At 50.0% G+C, this 19,260-nt stretch overlaps 2 protein-coding genes across 3 annotated transcripts in view; one reads left to right on the top strand and one right to left on the bottom strand.

Annotated features, from left to right (window-relative positions):
- IGSF3 (immunoglobulin superfamily member 3) overlaps window positions 1-8,368 on the top strand; it is an 86,746-nt gene extending 78,378 nt beyond the window's left edge. For both annotated transcript variants that reach the window (XM_080575795.1, XM_080575794.1), the window contains 3 exons: window positions 1,226-1,633; window positions 4,223-4,648; window positions 5,364-8,368. In XM_080575795.1, the coding sequence (XP_080431921.1) occupies window positions 1,226-1,633; window positions 4,223-4,648; window positions 5,364-5,614 (1,085 nt within the window). In that variant the 3' untranslated portion in view covers window positions 5,615-8,368. The remainder of the gene's footprint in view (window positions 1-1,225; window positions 1,634-4,222; window positions 4,649-5,363) is intronic.
- A 356-nt stretch (window positions 8,369-8,724) lies between these two features.
- On the bottom strand, window positions 8,725-18,752 carry ADPRH (ADP-ribosylarginine hydrolase). Its single transcript, XM_080578143.1, has 4 exons — window positions 18,231-18,752; window positions 17,032-17,378; window positions 10,709-11,069; window positions 8,725-9,997 (listed from the first exon to the last, which is right to left on the bottom strand). Exons 1-4 carry the CDS (start codon window positions 18,284-18,286, stop codon window positions 9,610-9,612), a joined length of 1,152 nt encoding a protein of 383 aa, XP_080434269.1. The 5' UTR covers window positions 18,287-18,752; the 3' UTR covers window positions 8,725-9,609.
- Between the last annotated feature and the right edge of the window lie 508 nt (window positions 18,753-19,260).

Genomic DNA, 19,260 nt, shown 5'->3' with positions numbered 1-19,260 from the left:
GGGAAAGCATTTTTATGTTTTGCACATGGTTTAATTTTACTCTGCATCTGTATCCTGGCAGGCGTGGGGAGCCTTGCCTCTTTTCCCTTTGCGCTGTGCACATGAGATGTGAGTAGTCAGTTTAATGAGGTGGGGAGCTGGCTGCCAGGAAAGGAGAAATCTGCTCTGGTGGTGGTTTCCGTGGCAGAGGACAGCTCTGGTAAAGATGGGCTGCTGGAGAAGCTGAAGGTGGCCACCAGAAGCTGGGGACACAGCCCTCATTCCATGCAGAGAGGCACAGAGGCAAGGACCGTCCCTGAGAGCAGCCTGCAGCCCATGCATGCTGCTGATGCAGAACATCAGTACTTCACAAGGAAGCCCCTGCTTGCTCCAGGTGCCTAATTCTGGAGAGTAAATTCACCTGGCTGTGCAGGGAGTGCAGCAGGCCAGAGCATATTGCTCATGGCCAGTCCCAGCTGCTTGTTTCCGTCTGCAGATCCCCGAGATGGCTGTGGGGCAGTCAGGGAGGGGGGAGCTGCAATTTGTTCCCCTCCTTTGTATCGCCCACTTCTCACTGGGAAGTACGGTGCCTGTCGCTTACTCGTGTGGCCGTACCAGGGAAGTCCACGCTGTGCCCCTTGAAAGAGGTTGTGAAGGAATTAGGAGTGTACCACACGTCATTTCGCTTAAAAGAGCTGATTGCAATCACCCCCAGAGTATCAATGAAATTATTGAGCAAAAACCAGGGACATTCCCAACGCAGCAAAACACCGTGTGTGACTTTGCCCTTGTGCCACTTCTCGTTTTGCAGTAGTGGTTCCCTATAACCAACTGTCCCTTCTCTGCCTTGTTTTTTTTCCCCTTTTCCCACTGCAGGAGAGCTTACTGGTTGGGGTGTGACCAGGCTCATGCCCTGCCCCAAGGGGAGAATGAGAAAAGCTTCACATGTGACCTCCCTTCACGAGATGTTTGTGCACTTAGGATCCCCCGGGTCCTATGAGGAAACGTGGGGTTCCCAGTTTTCCGTGCCAAATGCAACCTTGTTGGTTGCTAGCCTGAGATTTTCAGAAGGCCCTCAACGGGCCCACCAGTCCTGTTTTCTTTTCCTCGCTTTTTTTTCCTTCCTCCCCTTCCTCTTTTCTTTCATCACACCCCAGGACAGTATCTACGAGGGAGGTGCACGTGGGGAGACGCGCCCCCTGGCATCCCTCAGTCACCCTGCCTTTCTCCCGGCCTTCCCCCGCAGATAACCGCCTGCAGGTGAACCAGACCCACAGGAACATCACGGTGCTGGAGAACCAGTGGGTGACCCTGGAGTGCCAGGTGAGCAGCCGGACCAGCCCCTCGTCGCAGCTCTCGGTGGAGTGGTACGTCTGGCGGCCGGGACACCCGGAGAAGGAGGCCGTGGCGCGGCTGAGCCGGCAGAGCACGCTGCGCTACGGGGACCCGGCGGTGCTGGGGGACCTGCGGGGCCGCATCCACATGGAGAGCCCGTCCCTGGGCCTCTACCTGCTCTCCATCCAGAACGCCACCGTGCGGGACAGCGGGGTGTACGACTGCCGCGTGGAGGAGTGGCTCCTCGACCCCAGCGACCGCTGGTACAAGCGGGCAGAGGACCTCTCCGGGCTCACCACCCTCACCGTGAAGCAGCCAGGTGAGGAGGACCTTGTGCCACCGCCTTGGAGCAGCTCTCTGCCCTCCTGGGTCACCATCTGTCTGTCACTGACGGAGGGTCTGGGCAGAGGGCACGGCTGTTGCTCTACGGGCCATGCTGATGCCTTCGTGGGTGTATTCATTGGCCCCTTGCTTTTCTGGAAGGAGCACGCAGCAAGCTCTGTAAGCACAGCTAGACAGGCTTGGGATTTTGTCACCACTGCATCTGCAAATTTATTTTTTTACAGCAGTTTTGGCAGATTCAGTGGAGCAGGCTTCAGATTTTATTCACATTTGGATTGAGAATGAGATGGCGGAAGCTCTCTCTGCTTTCCAGGCAGGGTCTTTGCATGGGAAGAGGGCAGCAGAGAGGGGTTGAGACCCCCCACTAGTATCCAGGCAGTTTTACACGATGCTGCTCCCTGCTCCACAGGTAAAGAAGAAGATGTGGGGCACGCCAGCTCCAAGGCTTCATCTGTGGATTAGGACCAGGGCTGGGGCTTCTCCATGGGGCAGGAGCTGGCTAGAAAAAGCCAGCCAGAGAGAGCCAGCCAAAAGAGCCAGGCTAGAAAAAGCCTGCCTCTGTATGGACAAGGGGATACTTAGGGGCCTCCCATGCCTTCTGGCTACCTTATTCCCCATGATAGCGGTTCAGGTGGCTCCCACTGTGTAACAGCACTGTTTTGGCTATGCCCAGACACAGGGAGATGGGGATCGGGATGCTTCTCGCTCTTTCCAAGATCGAGGGGGGTGAAAAATTCTGAAGAAGTTCAAAGCAGGGAGGAAACTCCAGTTCGGTGAGTTTTACCAATAGATGACAATCTGCAAGGACAATTTACCTTGGGAAATATGGATTCTTTAGTTTTTGAGCCAAGTGACTTCAGATTAAATGCCTGTCTTAAAGGAAGGCTGTAGGTCAAACAAAAGTTATGGTCTTCAGTTGCTGGATACCTTCCAGCTTTCAAAAAAAGCACACACTCTGCAAGTACTTTTTGGTGCTTTATGCCTGCCCATTTCAGCAAGGTGTCAGCCTCGTAACTCTGCGATGGAGCTGGCAAAATTATAAGATTCTGGGAAGGTTTTATTGGTAATTCCTTGCAGAGAAAGATTTGTGCTGCAAAAAGCAGGAGCTGTCTCAGGGGACAGCCCAGCTCTTGTCCATGAGGTCCTTGCTCAGGAATCTTCTCTGGCTGAGATGGCTTCAGCAGAGGCCCCCCAAAGCCCACAGGCAGTCCCTGCACCCTGTGTGTCTGCACAGCTCTACGTGCAGCTCCTCATTCAGGATGGAAATTGCCAGCCCTGAAGGACAGGGGACTGAACGTGAGGGGAAATCCTCTAGGCTCCATTCGAATTGTGGAAGGATGGGGAGTGGGAAGAAGAGGGGGAGTTGGGAGTGCAATAATTCAATATATTTGTTTATTTTTTCATTACAAGTGCTTTGTTGGTGTTTGGTTTTCTTTCATGACAGGCATTACCTAACAAAATGACTGAATTTAAAAATAGCACAGCTTGTGACTCATGTCTCATTAGTGAGGATCTCCGTACTCATCTTCCAGTACCGTAATCATGAGCAAAGAAAAAAAAAACACCTCAGTATCTTCAGACTTTAGTTCTCTTTCTGTTTAACCTGCTGAGGTGGGGGAGGCTGTGTTTTATTTTGACAAGCCATTTCCTTCCCTTCCTCCTTTTTACCTCAGAAGTCCCCAAAATCTCAGGGCTTACCTCATTCCTGTAGGAATCCCTGTGGGGAAGATGAGAACTGAAAACACTCGTGTTGCCTCCAGCCCTAACAGCTCTGGCCTTAATGAAGGTTTTCCACAGGGGACCATTTAAGAATTGTAGGACAGGTGCTGTAATGTGAAACCCAGCCGCCTCCTCTCTGGGGAAGGGACTGCAGCCCACGGTGAGGTTTGGGGGACAGCAGCACCCTGTGCCCTCTCCTGCAGGGACCCCCAGTATCTGCAAGGGGCAGGGCTTGCCCAGCTGCTGCTGCTGGAGGAGAAAGGGCCCCTCTCTTCAAGCTGCTGGCTTGCCCTTCATGCTGAACTCCTGCATTAGGAAGGGCTTTTTAATCTTTAAATGAAAGCTTAGATCTGGGCTGATTGTGATCCCCAGAGTATGTGTTCCCTGGCAGGATGACTAAATCAAATGTTAATTGCTCTTGAAGTCAGCCCTTAATCAACTCATCTGAGGTTCTGGCCACTGTATATCAGTTAGCTAAAAACATCTCTGTAGCCTTGCAGCAAGTAATAGAGAAGAAAAGAGAGAGAGACTTTGGGAAGCGTCCTTGGTGTTTCTGTGCTGCGGTCATCTCTGTGGAGGAGTCCGTTACCTAATTAACTTCCCAAATTGCTGGAAGGAATTCTGTCCTCCTGTGCCTCAGGCATCACTGATCTTCAACTCCTTTGAGCGCTCTCGGGCAGGTTAGAAAGCCAAGGTACACAGGTACACAGCCTGCCAAGCCCCACACAGGTACCTGTGGGGCTTGGCAGGCCACGTCGAGCCTTCAGGTTTCACCTGGATCGCACCCAGTGTAGCAGCCGTGATGGCAATCTGCTCTGCACTCACCGCTCCCATTTTGTTATCCCAGACCCCACCTTGCAGGTGGACACGGCCACCGCCAACCTCACGGTGCAGGAGAAGGAGTCCTTCCCGCTGGACTGCAGCATCCTGTCCCGCTCCAGCCCGGAGTCCCACTTTGCCGTGACGTGGTACAACCTGCGGGCCAAAGACGCGGGTGGCCGCGCGGAGGAAGAAGAGGAAGAGGAGAGGGAAGCGGTGCTGAGCGTGGGCCCCGACGCCATCTTCAGCCCCGAGACGGGTCGCTGGGAGGGCCGCCTGCGCTTCCAGCGGCTGTCGGCGGTGCTCTTCCGCCTGACGGTGCTGCAGGCTGGCGGTGCCGACAGCGGGAACTACTCGTGCCGCGTGGAGGAGTGGCTGGCAGACCCCAACGGCGTGTGGTACCGGCTGGCGGAGGAGGAGTCGGGCATGGTTGCTGTTCACGTGCAGGATGCAGGTGAGAAGAGCTGAGGACCTCAAGCATCCCATGCGTCTTGGTTCGGGTGGGCATGACCAGCCCCCTGCCCTTTCCCTCTGCAGCTGGGGACTTGGAGCCTGGAGCAACAGGGCTTATCTTTGGTACCAGTGCTGTTCCAATCGAGCTCCAGGCTCATAGCCCAGCTCTGCGGGCTGGGTTGTCCCCATGCTCACCATACAGTCACTCGGCTGTGAGCCTTCCTGCTGATGTGCGTCAGCTGCAGACCAAGCCCAGTGTCGTGAGGTCGTGTGTGAGCCCAGTGCTGTGACACTAGGGTCTCCTCCCCGTAACTCTCAAAGACATCAGGTGGTTTAGAGGCCTCAGAGATAGCTGAGGTCATGAGAGTTTTGTGGTCCATTAAGGGAGATGTGTTAAGATGCTGCCTCTATACCACCACCGAGGGAAACAACGCTTTGTGATAAGGCTCCCTGCTTTATAAGATATCACAAAATCTGCACCAGGGAGGAAGATCTCTAGCACTCACGAAACTCTTAGGGGGAGATAAAGCCGAATCATGCCCTATAATAGCTTTTTTCTGCTGCTCTGTTTTCCAGTATCGGTGGTTTTTCTCAGAGCCCTGCCTCCTGTGCTGATACAGATTGATGAGCATCTGTTTTTTATGTTTCTGAAGAAGGCCGTAAGCTACGTGTTGTGTAGAAACTGTAAAACGTGACTGTCCCGTGTCTCTTTCCAGGCTCCACCCTGCAGTCTGTCATCTGCTCCAATGACGCCCTCTTCTACTTCGTGTTCTTCTACCCCTTCCCCATCTTCGGCATCTTGATCATCACCATCCTCCTGGTGCGGTTCAAGAGCCGAAACTCCAGCAAGAACTCGGAGGGCAAGAACGGGGTCCCCTTGCTGTGGATCAAAGAGCCGCACCTCAACTACTCGCCCACTTGCCTAGAGCCACCAGTCCTCAGCATCCACCCGGGAACCATAGACTAAAGAGGCAGAGAGGTGCCCAGGAGGACGCGCAGAGAGAGAAGCAGAGACACACCAGGAACCCTAAGGAACAGAGTGGTTTTCGTTGTTCTTGTTTCATTTGTTTCAGTGTCTGTGCTCCAACGCGGCGGCTGAGCTCTGCGGAGCGCCCAGCCGGTGGGGACAGGAAGGTCCGAGGTTTCTTCCAGCACCTGTGGGAACGCACCCAGCCACCGAGACAGCACCGAGCCTGTGCGTTTGCTGTACATAGCGGATATTCTTCTCATTAATTTTGATCCCATCCGTTGTCCTTTGGGCCGTTACTTTTTCGTCGTCGTTTCTTTTTCGTCTCCCAAAGAACTGTAGGCTTCCCCCTCTCTCCATACAGCGAGGAGTTCCCAGGGGGCTTTTGGTCCTGGGACAATCTCTGGAGGTAAATGTGTACGTGTACCAAAAACAGACTTTGTTTTTCCTCCTGAGATTCTGTGCCACGGTGAAGAAGGTCTTTCCCCAAGGTGCACTGAGCTAGCTGCTCCCTCTTCCAAAGCAGGCAAAGCCAGGACCACCTCTGGGGGTTTAGGTGGGATATTGGGAAGTCCATCTCAAAAACTGGCTGTAGCCTCAAGATCTTCTTGCCTCTGTCTTACTGTTTTCACAGGAGGAGGCAATTCACCTTTTGGGAGAGTTCCCCAGTCTTGGAGAAACTGAATGTTCAACGCGCTTGCAATCAGGACAAAAGCAATTTAGCTCGTCTCCAGGAACTGAGTGGGGGAACAGAAGGAAGGTACCCGAAAGCCCTGACTTTGTTTTAATCAAAGAAGGTCCTCATGCGGTCCAGCATGCCAGAGAGATGCTGCCACCGATGAGGCAGCTCCTCTCCGTGCCCCACTTGCCTGGGGACGGGTGGCTGGATCCAGTCTCTGAAGGCTTCAACTTGACCAAAGTAATGGCTCTAGAAGGGGGGAAAGAGAAAGCTCCGTGGGTTGGATTCACGGTCCCTGGATGGTTCAGCCGAGGAGCCCAGTCACAGCCACGCCATGCAGCAGGGATGTGCCCTTAACCACCTCGTGTCACCAGGGTTCCCAGCAGCTCGCGCTGCTTCCCAGCACGAGCTTGGACAGGGCAAGGAGCCTGCATCGCACCTGCACCCTGGGGGCTTCCACGTCCCTTTGGGTTGAGAGAAATCTTCCCATACATGTGTGTGCGTGTGCCGTTTTCCATTTCTGGGGCTTTAGGAGGAGAAACCGTTTCACCATAAGCCCTCTCTCCTGGCAAAGTCACCTGCTCTTGTTGTACGCAACTGCCGTGACAGGAAATGCTGTTCTTTCTGTGAAAGATATGGCTCTCACGAAGCAAACCAGGGCTCTCTCCATGTGGGGCACCTACACTCGAGTACCCCGTACTGCCAAGTACCCCTGCTGTGTCCTGTGGAGGAAACCGCCTCCTCCCCAATACACCCTAAGCATTTTGTCTGGCGGAAGAAAATGTTTGCCAAAAACGGCCTTTTGTTGTCTTCCTTGATGTCTTCCTGGCAAATCTGGCCATTTGTTTTTTGCAGCATGGCTGAAGCCAACGGGGGCGGACGGGTGCAGCCGCAAGACCCCCCCCCCCGCCTCGCGTGAGAGAGGTGCCATACCTACAGCTGCCGACCCCTTTGGGAGGGTTGGACCCCTCTTTGTGAAGAGAAGGGGACCTCAGCAGATGCTCTGTAGCACTAGTAGGTTAAACCCTGATGCCTTGACGTTTCAGAGGTGGTGAAGCCTCAGGTGGGAGATCTGCATGGCACATCCTCTCTCCTGGCTAGAAGAGGAGCTTGCATCTAACCTGCGTGGATGCAGATGGTCCCACTCCAGTGGCAGGAGAGTCCGCTGCCAACTCTACTCCTCCACCAGAATGTCATTCGTTTCTTCTGCTGAGAAGCCCAAATTGCACTCATCCCTCTGCAAAGTCCCCCTCCTTGAGACGTAATTGCTTACTGGCCCCAGCATACGCATAATATCACACTCCTATATATATATATATATATATATATATCTCACACACCCACACACTTGTCTTCCCTTTCTGGATAAGGAGTCTGCAAAGAGAGGAGTGGGATGAAAAGTGAATGGAACTGAAGAACCAAGACATGAACAACAGCAGCTGCAGCCAGTGGGTATTGTTTCATAAATGTAGTATCTCTTGTACATACTGCTTCAGGGCAGGAACTGCAATTCATTTAGGTTTAAAGGAAAAAGAGAAACTCAGCAGGAACTGTTCTTCCTTGGAGAGCATGCGCTGCATCTGAACCAGGCTGCTGCTCTCCAGCCTGCCTGCCCCAGCAACGCTGCCCTGGACCAGGGCTCTTGTGGAGGGCTTTCCCGCAGCCACCTTCCCCTGGCCCAAACTGGTCCCTGCCCAGCCGGCAGTTGTTGCACCAAGCCCAGGCTTTCCCAGGAAGCGGCTCCTGTGATTGTCCCCGAATGTACCTTGCCGCTGACATTTCTCCGTTGTTCTGGCAGTCTGTTGCCCAGTCTCAAAGTTCTCTTTGTTTTTATAAGGCAGACTCTTCCTGTAATGAGTTTCGACATGAAGCTTTTCAAACCACTCTCTCTGCTGTAACTTTCTGTACTGAACCTGAGATGAAAGAGAGATAGCCTATCCATGCATGATGTGGAAAAATGTTTGGGATTTTTTAAAAAACAAAAAAACAAAAACAAAAACTTTGTACTATGTTGCACTAAAACATGTTTTATACAACACACCTGAGAGCTGTAGTAAACTGTGTTGAAATTGTGATTCATACTGCTGCTGGTTTTTGTCTGATTTGGGCTTTTGTTGTACCTTTATGCACAATCCCTACGTAAAGGTGTGCTGAACTCCCAAGCCAGCTCCCCCTTTTAGGCAGCCTGTCCTTCCACCCATGCTCCCTGATGCACCAGCTCTCCTCCCTCCCCAGCAGTACATCTCCACTCAGGTAGGCTGGAGCTTGCAGCCACCTTGCACCCTCTGGCTCTTCAGGCATACCGTCTCTTCCCATCCATTCATTCATCTCATAGTAGCATATAGTATTTAACAGAGACATGCCAGGGCTATTTTCTGAACACTGGTTTTGAAATTGCTCTTAAAATAGTAAGCGCTTTGCAGTGAAGTAGTCTGGATTTGAAGAAGCATTTTTTAATGGAATAATACATGGTAAATAGTAAGCAAATATTAACATCCTTGATGGAAGCAGAAGACTGTAGTTCACTACAGAATCTACTTAAGCTGATGTAAAATGCAACATCTTAATTCTCTCTTTACCCACCTTTACCTTCCACAAGGGTTTAGTCAGTAGGGTTGAACTCCCCAGTTAACTGAAATAGGGAATTGTGATATATTTTTACACGTATAGCAAAATCAGTGTGAAATTGTGCAAAATGCATTTGCAATGTAGAAGCCAGTAGGTTTTTTAATTATTTTTTTCCAATATTCATAGAATCATAGAATATCCCGAGTTGGAAGGGACCCTCAAGGATCATTGAGTTCAACTCCTCACAGGTCTACCCAAAAATTCAGACCATATGACTAAGAGCACAGTCCAAACACTGCTTAAACTCCGACAGGCTTGATGCAGTGACTACGTCCCTGGGGAGCCTGTTCCAGCGCATGACCATCCTCTCAGTGAAGAACTTCCACCTGATAGCCAGCCTTAACCTCCCTTGTCGCAGCTTGACTCCGTTCCCTCGGGTCCTATCGCTGGTCACTGAAGAGAACAGATCGGCGCCTGCCCCTCCACTCCCCCTTGTGAGGAAGCTGTAGGCCACAATGAAGTAGTTGTCTCAGGCTGTATATGCTATAATCAGTGTGCAAAGGAGAGCTTTTAATGCTACAGATGCTCCCCCCCAACGCTCCCAAACCCCACGGTGGCCTCCCTGCCACACCAGCACACGCAAGCAGGAAACATGAGCCTCCCACAGGTTTACGTTCAAGTACATTAAGCAAAAGGCAGCAGGTGGCGTAAGCATACTTCCTGGGGGGGTGGGTCCTGCCACCCCCACCTAGGTGAGGCGGTACAAGTCCTTGCCCACCTTCTCCAGGCGTTCTCTGTACTCCAGAGGGGCATAAAGGGAGGCAGCGACCCCCCGAAAGCCGTGCATGGCCCCCCACCAGCAGGCCGCAATGGCGGCAGTGGAGTCGCTGTCTCCCGTGTGGAAGAAGGCCCGGTGAGCCAGCTCTGTCCAGGAGTCCCCCGCGCCCAGCAGCGCGTCGTAGGCGATCATGGGGGCATCGTGCCCGCTGCTGCCCCCCCAGCCGTTGTAGCTGAGGGAGGTGTAGAAGGAGTCTCTCTCTTCCACGCCGTACTTGGAGGGGAAGGTGGGCAGCGAGACCCCGTCCAAGATGCCTCTCTCCGCCAGGTATTTTTTCCATTGTTCTTCAAAGTAATACCTGCAGAACAGGGCACAGGACAGAGGGGGTGTGAGAGAAGTCCTGCAGGAGCATACACCCAGCTACCAGAAAATGAGCCGCCGAGAGCCTGGAGCAGCAGCTCAGCAAAATGGTAGGCGTCCCCCGTTTGTCAAACAAGGGACAGGATTTACAGTAAGAGGCACAAGGACATGTTTCAGTGAGTTAGATTTCCCCTTCCTCCAGCCACATGGGAGAAGGCAGCCCACCACCTGCCGCTGTTGCGCTGCAAAGGATTCGAAGGCTCAGATCGAGAACTGAGTCATCCTCACAAACTCAGCGTACCTCTACCCGTGTCTGTGCACAGAGCCACGCCGAATACACATCCAGATTTGGTTACGACTTTCAGACTGAGCTCAGCCCTAGACCTGGTGCTCTTCCCCAGCCCTGGTTCCCATCTTTCATCAGGTCATGGTTGAGATGACAAGTCTAGCTGCCTCATATCGGATCCAAAAAATGTCAAAGCTACATGACACTAAAACAACCTGCCAATTTTTTGTGATGTTAGGTGTATTTTTCTCCTGGGGGACATCAGAAACGTTCTGAACCGACTGGATCCCGTGGCAGGCATGAGCTGCTCTCGGAGTTAACCATAATGTGATTACTCAAGCTTAGGTATAAACAGCGCTCACCCTCCCGTACATGAGGCTTATTTTAATTTTAACAAAGCCTGGCACCAGCAGTGCGGCTCACCATTGCCCCATGTTCTCCTCCACGAAGAAGCCGGCGTCCCGCACGTAGGCCTTGGCGCGCGGCAGCACCTCCAGCAGCCCCTTCCCCCAGGCCGGGGGGCGCACGCCGTTCACCGCGAAAGCTGTGAAGAGGGCCGAGGCCAGGGACCCCAGGTAGCCGGTGGGATGGTGGTGGGTCATCCGGCCGCTCTCGATGCTGACTTGCACCAGGGTGTCCAGCTCGTCGGTGCGGCGGAAGCGCAGGCCGATGCACATGGAGCGCATGGCAGCCCCGCAGCCTCCGCCTTTGGGGCTGAAGGGGATCCTCCAGCCGTCCGGCTTCCCCGGTTCCAGCTTCAGAGCATTTTTCTGACACATGGCACCTGGGCAGGGAGGAAGAACCACACGTCACGCGGAGATAGCGTCCTGTAGCACGGGAACCGAGGGAAGACAAGCAGGGTAGGAGGGCATTGCCCTGTGGAAGAGATTCAGGCTTCCCTATAAATACAGAAGTTGTCTGCTCGCGTATGGCTCTTGCCTTAAATTGACACTGCACCCTGCATATTCCCAAGCAGACCAGATAATTCCAGTTTGTGAAAATAATTATAAAGCCCAGGGGGGTAAAAAACACTCCACTGCTGATTTTTTATTTATGCCACTATTTACATTTCATGTTGCTTGCTTAATAGCATCTATAAAACATTTATACTATCTAAACAAGGTATATTATGCACAACTTTATCTAGATATCTAGATATCCATAAATAGAAGGGAGATTTGGAGGGCCATCAGATCACGTTGATCCAGACCCAAAGCAAGACTAAGTAACTCTGCTGTTTTCCTGGCAGACGTTTAAACTTCTCTGCCTCAGTGCTAGGAAATACTCCCTGCAATAAACCCAGATTTCCCTTGCTGCAGTTTAAGTTTGTCAGAAAGTGAGGAACGCTGTACTTTCCTCACTGCAACAGGGTTTTGCATGAGTAGCTTTGCTGTATTTCTCCTAAATAAGCTGAAGAATAACTGTATTATGTCAATTGAAAGGTTTGCCCAGCCCACTAGCTGCTCTCCAAACATCGCCACTAGCCGGTTATCTATGGAAAGGCTACAAAAAATGTGGCAACTACAGTGTTTTCCCGAGAACACCCACATGGCTTTCAGCAGACAGAGGAATTGTCCTGAGTCTCAAGTTGGGTCCAAAGGGTAACATTCAGTAACACCCAATGGACCTAGCTGCCCTGAGCTGCCCTCGTTATCTTGAACCCACGCATGACTTCAGCCTCCTCTAACATCCTATGGTAATCTGAGCCACGTTTTTGTTATGCAAAGTGTTTCCTTTTATTTTAAACTGCCATTTGACAATTTCCTTAAATTCCCCTCTGTTTTTTTAATTGCAAGAAATAATAACTATCCATTCACCACGCTATTCTAGTCTGTATATACTTTGGCTTTCCTCTTCAGTCTTCTGCTCTAAGTGGACACCCCAATCCAACTTTTTCCCTCTTCAGGTGGGAAGCCACACATCAACTCCTCACTGCCCACCTCCATCCCTCTCCTAGTTCTGCTATTTATTTTTCAAAGTGACTCTGCTTCTTCCAGTGCTGCTGCTTTGATAATACTCATGTTAGTTCAGCCCTTTCATAGGTTAAAGTCACTTGCACAAATACATCCAAATTTCAGAGCCCAGCAACCTTCCCTGGCGAAGACCAAGAAAAAATTTTAAGTGCTAAGCCTGAATGCTTGTGTGCGAGGAAGAGGAAATAGGTTTCAAGTATTACATTATCTTTGATTCTCTTCTACCTTGCTTGGCAGTAGGATATGGTGTACGTCAGTCTATTTTACCAGCACATGACATTTACAGCACCCTTGTAACCAAAATACCTCCAAATCCAAGCACGGTTTTAAGATTGGCTCCTGGCCACATACTAGCAGTGCTAGCACTGGTTGGCTGCTGTCAGTAATAATGTCACATGGATCCTTTTACAGTTCTGGTCTACGTTTCTTTAGCAGCCTTCTCTTCTGACAGTGTCGGTACATTACATGCATATTAAATCAGCACAGGGTACAGCCCTCTGTGCTCTGGTGGACCAGCTCACTGTGTCTCAAACTGAAAAAGCAGCTCTGTCCTGTTGCTCTCACACTATTTGTGCAGCCAGCCTGTCATCGGAAATAAATTTTGAGAATGGGAACAGCATATGCAAGGCTTCCCCACAGGAAAAAGAAGGGCTGCCGACCACTGCAGCCCACACTGTCAGGCTACTTTCATTCTCATGAATTCCCCGCAGCGTGACCCTGGCACAAAGCAGAGCTGCCATCTCACCAGCCTCAGCCCTGCCTGGTGTGCCTGCGTGCTGGCCTCTGCTCAGATGCTGGCATCACACTGGTAGATGAAGCTTTCTGGTTTTGCTGTCCCACACAGCCCCTGGATCAGTCCAGATGTTCTTTACACATCCTTCCTCCAGGTGATTTAGAGTGAGAACTGCAGGGCCGTGTCCCTCCGCTGGAAGCAGCAGCAGGCACAGTGTTTGATAGGGGTGGCACCGTGCTCCGCCAGCACTGATCTTCACCAACCTCTAACTGAACTGCCAAGCAGGTTATTTCTGTGGTGTCTCAAAGTGGGCATGCACTCAAGCCTCTAAATATGCTTTCTGTGTAGTTTATTAATTCAGTGCTGGCTGCTATGTATCAAAATCATTAAGTGTGCTATCAGTATAATGTCTAACTTTGTTATGATTAACACAAAATAGAAGCAGTTTACAAATCTAAATACACTAAGCATTGCGCTTATGACCTATATAGGACCTAAAAAGATCCCATCAAACAAAACCAAGTTTTTAAAAAGCTGAGCCAATTATCGTATTTGTATGTCCTTGGTAAGACAGACTTTCTGGCAGAAAGACAAGGGGAAAGGGTAAGAGCAAAGGGACTAGGATAGCTCAAAATCAAAATATGCACAACAAATGGAAAATGAACTCCGTAATCTTCTTGGAACTGCAAGAAGGGCATTTCGTCAGGACGTGTTTTGACATGTTGGGACCAGGCAACTCAGTGCTTGATAAGCAGCGGGATTGTTCATTAACTGTTATAAAAGAAAAATGAGGAAGATGACAAGGCTTAAACTGTAAAGAAAGACTCATTATTTTGCAATAGCAAGCAGACACTTGATTGCAGCTTTAAGCCTGTACATATTACTTTAGGAGATTACTACTCACAACATGCAAATGAAAAAAAATTGTAAATCATACCAGTATACAACAGGTAGGACTCTGGTGATTTATGAAGTGATGTATTACAAGTATGATCCTCATGCTTTTAAACAATTAAAATATTAAAACATTCAAAATCTGATTAAGGAAGAGTAAGTTGAAAACATGCTGTTAGGCCTTTTTTTAAACTGCATTAAAAAAAAAAAACTAGCAAAAAAAATAATCCTGTGGGAGTTTCTGAATCCAGAAATTCTGTCTTGGACACTTACCAAATCCTGGTTAGGAACTTCATGCAAACTAAACTAAATGTAATACTGTTTTAAGGAAAAAAGAAGTGCAAGCAAAAAGCACTGTGAAAAAAGCCAATCTGGAAAAGTTTCATGTACAACTGGATGCTATTTCTGGAACAGGCTTCTATGCCACTTATTTTGACTTTTCATGAGTACAGACGTGCTGGTAACAGTAACAGCACAGTAACAGCTGGTTAGGGTCTGTCAGTGCACATAATAAAGGTGAGTTCAAACGATCACATATTCACAAATAATTCCATAGGTAGAGGACTTAGACCAAAAAGAACAGAGCAACAGGCAACAGCTTTGAAGCAGAAGGTTTCCTGGAGAGCTTTGCAGGCAAGTGTAACATCATAGAAAAAGAAATATGGCCATTCTTGTGTCACTTAATTCATTGGATTTGCTATCTGCAAAGAATAATGAATTTGGGCCTGTGGCACTTCACAAAGAGCAATAATAGAGGTAGGGATTAACTTGCCGTTGAATTAAGACAGTGAGATATACTGCCCTTCTCTCTTGGGGCTGCTTATTTGAGGGACCCTACTGTGGCCTTCTGGTGACTAATAAAGGTGTGGGAATCCCTTTGTTACTGTGGGTTTTGGTTTTCAGGTCTGGCTTTCCTTGTGTGGGTGAACAATGTGACTTTCCCCCACTATTCTAGGGGAATCTCCTCTCTATTGGGTGAAAGTTGCAGCAGCAACTTTCCATTCTCAGCCTTAAAGGCTGCAATTCCCCAGTGAGTATTTAATCTGTTCAGAAGAGCATCATCTCAGGTTATGTTTCCAGTTATCGTCTATTTACTCTGAACTGCCTTAAGAAGTTACTGACACGCAACTTCTATCATTACTATTTACAAATACAACATGGAGACCCAGGAATGCAGACAGCTTCTAAGGATATGGATTAGGTGTTCCCTTTAGTAGTAAGGCAGTGAACAGTAGACAGCTAAGTGTCAAATTTAAGTTCTCAGAGGCTAAGACCTGTTCAACTCGTTTCCTGTGGTTGCAGCAGGAGAACTCCTGAATGCTGTTGCAAGAGCATTTTCATCAGACTTCCATTTTTTCCACACTACTTTCCCTCCATCACAGAATTTTATGAGGCAAGCATTTGTGGAACCAGTGCTCACTGAAGAATTTGCATCTCTTTGTTCAGCCAGATAACCTGACCTTTCCTTGTCACTCCAATTAGTCACCGTAGCAAATTTACTTTGAGATCCCTTACTTCCAAATGGGAACTGCTTGTGAGCATGCTGAAGCCCAGTTACTCACATATGGACTGCAGCAGGTGTGCTATTATACTTAGCTATTAATTACTAACATTCCAATTTTAGGCTCTTCTCCTTTTCATCTCAGATTGTAGCCACCAAGCTTAGATAGCAGAGACAAAAATAGCTTCCAGGTGCTGTCTCATTGACAGCTGTGGTTGGTCCACCTTGGCAGACCCCATCAGCTAGGGGACGTACAAGTTGCTCCTTTGCCAAAACAGCAATAATTCTGTCAAAAATTTAACCTGCTGGCTGCTGCTATCCTAGCAAGCATCATTACCTCTTCTTAAATATTTTATTAATTAATCTACTCTGACAACTGAAATTATCTGTCTTACTGAATGTTGATATTTCAGCCCTTGACATGAGGGTAAGCAGTGGCTGTGGAAAGGTACGCAGAATTCCTGCTCAAGTTTCTTATCTGTTTTACCTTTTAATTGTACACCTCTGTCACACTATGTTTAGTGACCCTAAGAGAACAATGCAGGATTTGGTCTTTCCCAGGAAAACGTCTTTTAATGTCAAGCCAGAACATTTGTGATATATTTTGGCCAATCCAGATAGGCATGAGTCCAGCCAAACTTTTTTCATTTTTTAAATTTTGCATAGCATTGCAGCATTTGAATGTTTCCTAGACACTTATCCTGCCTGCACTAGCCAAGTTAGAGGCCCAGCCTCCAAAGCTCCTATTTAAGTTTATTTCAAGCATCCGCAGGAGGCTGGGCCATCTGCAGAAAGAGAGATGGGGGCCTCAGGGAAGTGCTGGGTAAGCAGGCCTGGGTGAACCAGGATCTGCAGGAATACATTGCATGCAGCTTGGATATTGCAGCCTGTGAATGTATCCTTCCCAAACGCTGCCATGCACTGCCAGTCCCTGCAGCTTGTGCCCCAAACTTGGCAGCATTGTGGTCATGCCAAGAAAAGAGAGAGGCTGGATCTACAAGGTTCAGAGATCTTAATTGTGGCCTGACTGTCCAGTTGCAGAAAGTAGCCACTCAGAGCTAGCCAAAGGTAGAATTTGGGTTTAATGAACTTAATTACTCCAAGCAGGGATTTCCCTGCCTTTAAATATTTTATGTGTAATTAATTGCATTTGTCAAAGGAAGTTCTCTATTAATGCTCTGTTTAGAGGTGTTATCTTAACACAGCATTTCAAGATGCACATTATACATGGCTGAATTTGTATTTTTCCTCCAAGAGTGTAGGAAAAGACACTTCCCCAGTGCAAAACCCAGCATTCCTCCCCTGAGTTCAAGGCCAGGCCTCAAACACACCTGTAAGAATGTCTTATAAATGTAGGCAAAACAGCATTTTTTCTCATCTAGTTCTGAGACGGCCCAAACACCTCAGCCTGCCTTTTTCTATTCTCTTCAATTCATCTGGAAAGAGGTAGTAAGTGTAGAAAACTTTTGGCTTTACATGAAATATGATTAATGCTATAAACAGCCAAAAGCAGAGCCTTAAGGTGAGAAGCTGGGCAGAAGCAGGGCCAGCCTTGGCTCCAAGCTGCATGAAAGCGAGAGTCAGTAGCCACAAGGAGAGAGGGGCAGAGGACAGCTCTGCCAAGGCAACATAACGGAGGGGTTACCTGGAGCTCTGCCCTTCATGTCATTCATGCACTCCTTGTAGTTCTTTGCAATCAGGGAATAGAGATGCTCTAAACGTGGATTTTTCCCAGCAGCTACCAGCGCTTCGGCTGTGGCCAGGTGCATCACTGTGTCATCGCTGACTTTCCAGCCTTTGATGCTGATGTTGCTGAGTCCTCCCATCTCCGCCAGCTCCTTGTGGATTGTGGGGCCGTGCTGCAGGAACTCCCATTTCCCATTGTAATAGCCCAGCGCATCTCCAAGCGCACTCAGCACCATAGATGCCACGTAGTTTTCCATCTCCTTAGGACACAATTTTTGCCCCAGGATTGCTTCAATGCAGAAAGTACTATGAAGAAAAGGAAAAAAAAAAAAAAAAGAGGAGGATAGTAAAGAAAATCTTTCTCAGTTTAGTACAAGCCTTTACTGCTAACGTCCAGTAGCCTTGAAACGTGGCCTAGCACCTGCATCTTGCTCAGAGAGTATGTTCCTTCAAAGCACACGCATCCCCCTGGCCCTTCGGTAGGTAGTAGGTGTGCTGCATCACCCGGGCAGCCCAGCCCTGAGGCAGGGAGAGCAGGGCATGTCCTGCCAGGGCAGCAGCCAGCCAGGACAATGCTGTGTGTTCAGAGACCAAAATGCAACGGCAGTACTGCAGAAACATGTAGGGAAGTAAAGGCAACCCACATTTTCACCAGACATAGCCCACGGGAGTAAGGAGATTGGATCAGGCTCCCAGTGATTTTCATACCACGAGGATAACTTGAGAGTGAAGCCCGCTTTTACACACTCAGTGCCAGTCCATTCACTCTTAAGCAGCGTAAGGCAGAGCCTGGTAAAAGTGGCAGAGAGGGGCTCTGACCAACAGCTGGCCCGTCTCCAGAGGCTGGCTACAGAAATGTGTGCTCTTACAACCAAAACCAGGTACTCCAGCGGGTATTTTAAGCAACACTTCCCCCCATCAGCCAAAGCACTTCAGGGTCTGCTGCTTTTTGCTTCCGTGCCTTGATATGCGCTAAGGAGCCTGTAAGTCTCCCTTCGTCACATGACCCAGGAAAAATGCAGAAAGAAAACCAGAGGCGCAGCAAAGAAATTAAGTTACTAAAAAACTGCTTTGAGGTTAAGCATGTGATTTGCCTGGCCGGGGGGAGAGGAGGCTGCTTCCCGCTGCACAGCGCCGTCGCAGCCCCTCACAACTTACACGGCCAGGATGCCGAAGGCAGGGTGCCGGCTCCTCGCATCCCCTCGCCCAACCATCCAGCAGGACACCGCGCCGAGCCAAGGACACCGGGCCCTGGCGAGGTCCTGCCACCAGCGCCTCTCCCAAGGCTACCCTGCTGAGGCCTCCAGGACGGCGGCGGTGGCGGCGCAGTACGTCCTCTTTGCGTCACCACCGCCGCGACAGGCCCGGCCCGGGAAGGGAAGAGGGGGAGGAAGGCGGAAGGCTTGCTCTGTCAGCACAGCCCTGAGATCCCTCTCCAGACATAGAGCAGCTGCAGCATGGCCACCGAGCAAACCCTGCAGCTGCTCTCAGGCATCAGACGCCACGGTGGCCATGGCCCCTGCCACCGCTTGGGGCAGGGGGAAGGCCAAGGCCACCCACCAGCAGGGTGGCAGCAGAGGGGAGCACCAGCCCTCACCGACCCCACTGCCCCGGCACTGCCGGGCTTCGCTCCCAGGGTGTCCCCTGCCTTGTGGCTTTGCTGCTCAGCCCCCTGGTATGCTCTTCTGCCAGCCCCCGCTTTCCCTCCCACGCCTCCCCCCTTTCATTTTCGGGGTTCTGCTCTGTCTTCTTGCCCTTAGGAGCCATACAGTCAATTTGGAAATGAAGTCGCCATGTGGAAATGATTATTTTCTTAAAAAAAAAAAAAGGTAAAAATGACAGATGTTTTTGGCATCCCCCCCTTACTTTCCTTTTGAAGCTATGCACCATTTTCCTGAGCACACACATACCCCTTTTAGCCAGACCGCCAGCCTCCTCCTGGGTGCCAGCACAAGTTATCCTCTGGGCCCTGCTAGCCTCCAGTATTTACCTGGAGCTCTGTATGATTCAGCACAAACCCCTCGCAGACCCAGGCCTCCTCTGGGCTGATTCCTGCTTTGTCTTGTGTTGGTGGTCCTGCTTCTTTGCATCTCAAAGTGCTTGATGACACCATTGCCTCCTACAAGTTTTAAACTTTTTTTTTTTTATGCTTGTTGGGGCTATGTAGCTCGGGGTGTCTACTGAATGG

Source organism: Anser brachyrhynchus (assembly GCF_964034855.1).
Source record: "Anser brachyrhynchus genome assembly, chromosome: 1".
Taxonomy (NCBI): Eukaryota; Metazoa; Chordata; class Aves; order Anseriformes; family Anatidae; genus Anser; species Anser brachyrhynchus.
Note: the sequence above shows the minus strand (reverse complement) of the source record. Positions and strands in the feature narration are given on the sequence as shown.

Bases quoted from the DNA above. Each gene is read 5' to 3' on its own strand.
- ADPRH (XM_080578143.1), bottom strand. From the start codon at position 18,286: ATGGTTGGGCGAGGGGATGCGAGGAGCCGGCACCCTGCCTTCGGCATC. The intron at 17,379-18,230 runs GTAAGTTGTGAG...TTTTCTTCATAG, and splicing joins GCCTTCGGCATCCTGGCCGT to TACTTTCTGCATTGAAGCAA. The intron at 11,070-17,031 runs GTAACCCCTCCG...CTCCCTGCCCAG, and splicing joins CATGAAGGGCAGAGCTCCAG to GTGCCATGTGTCAGAAAAAT.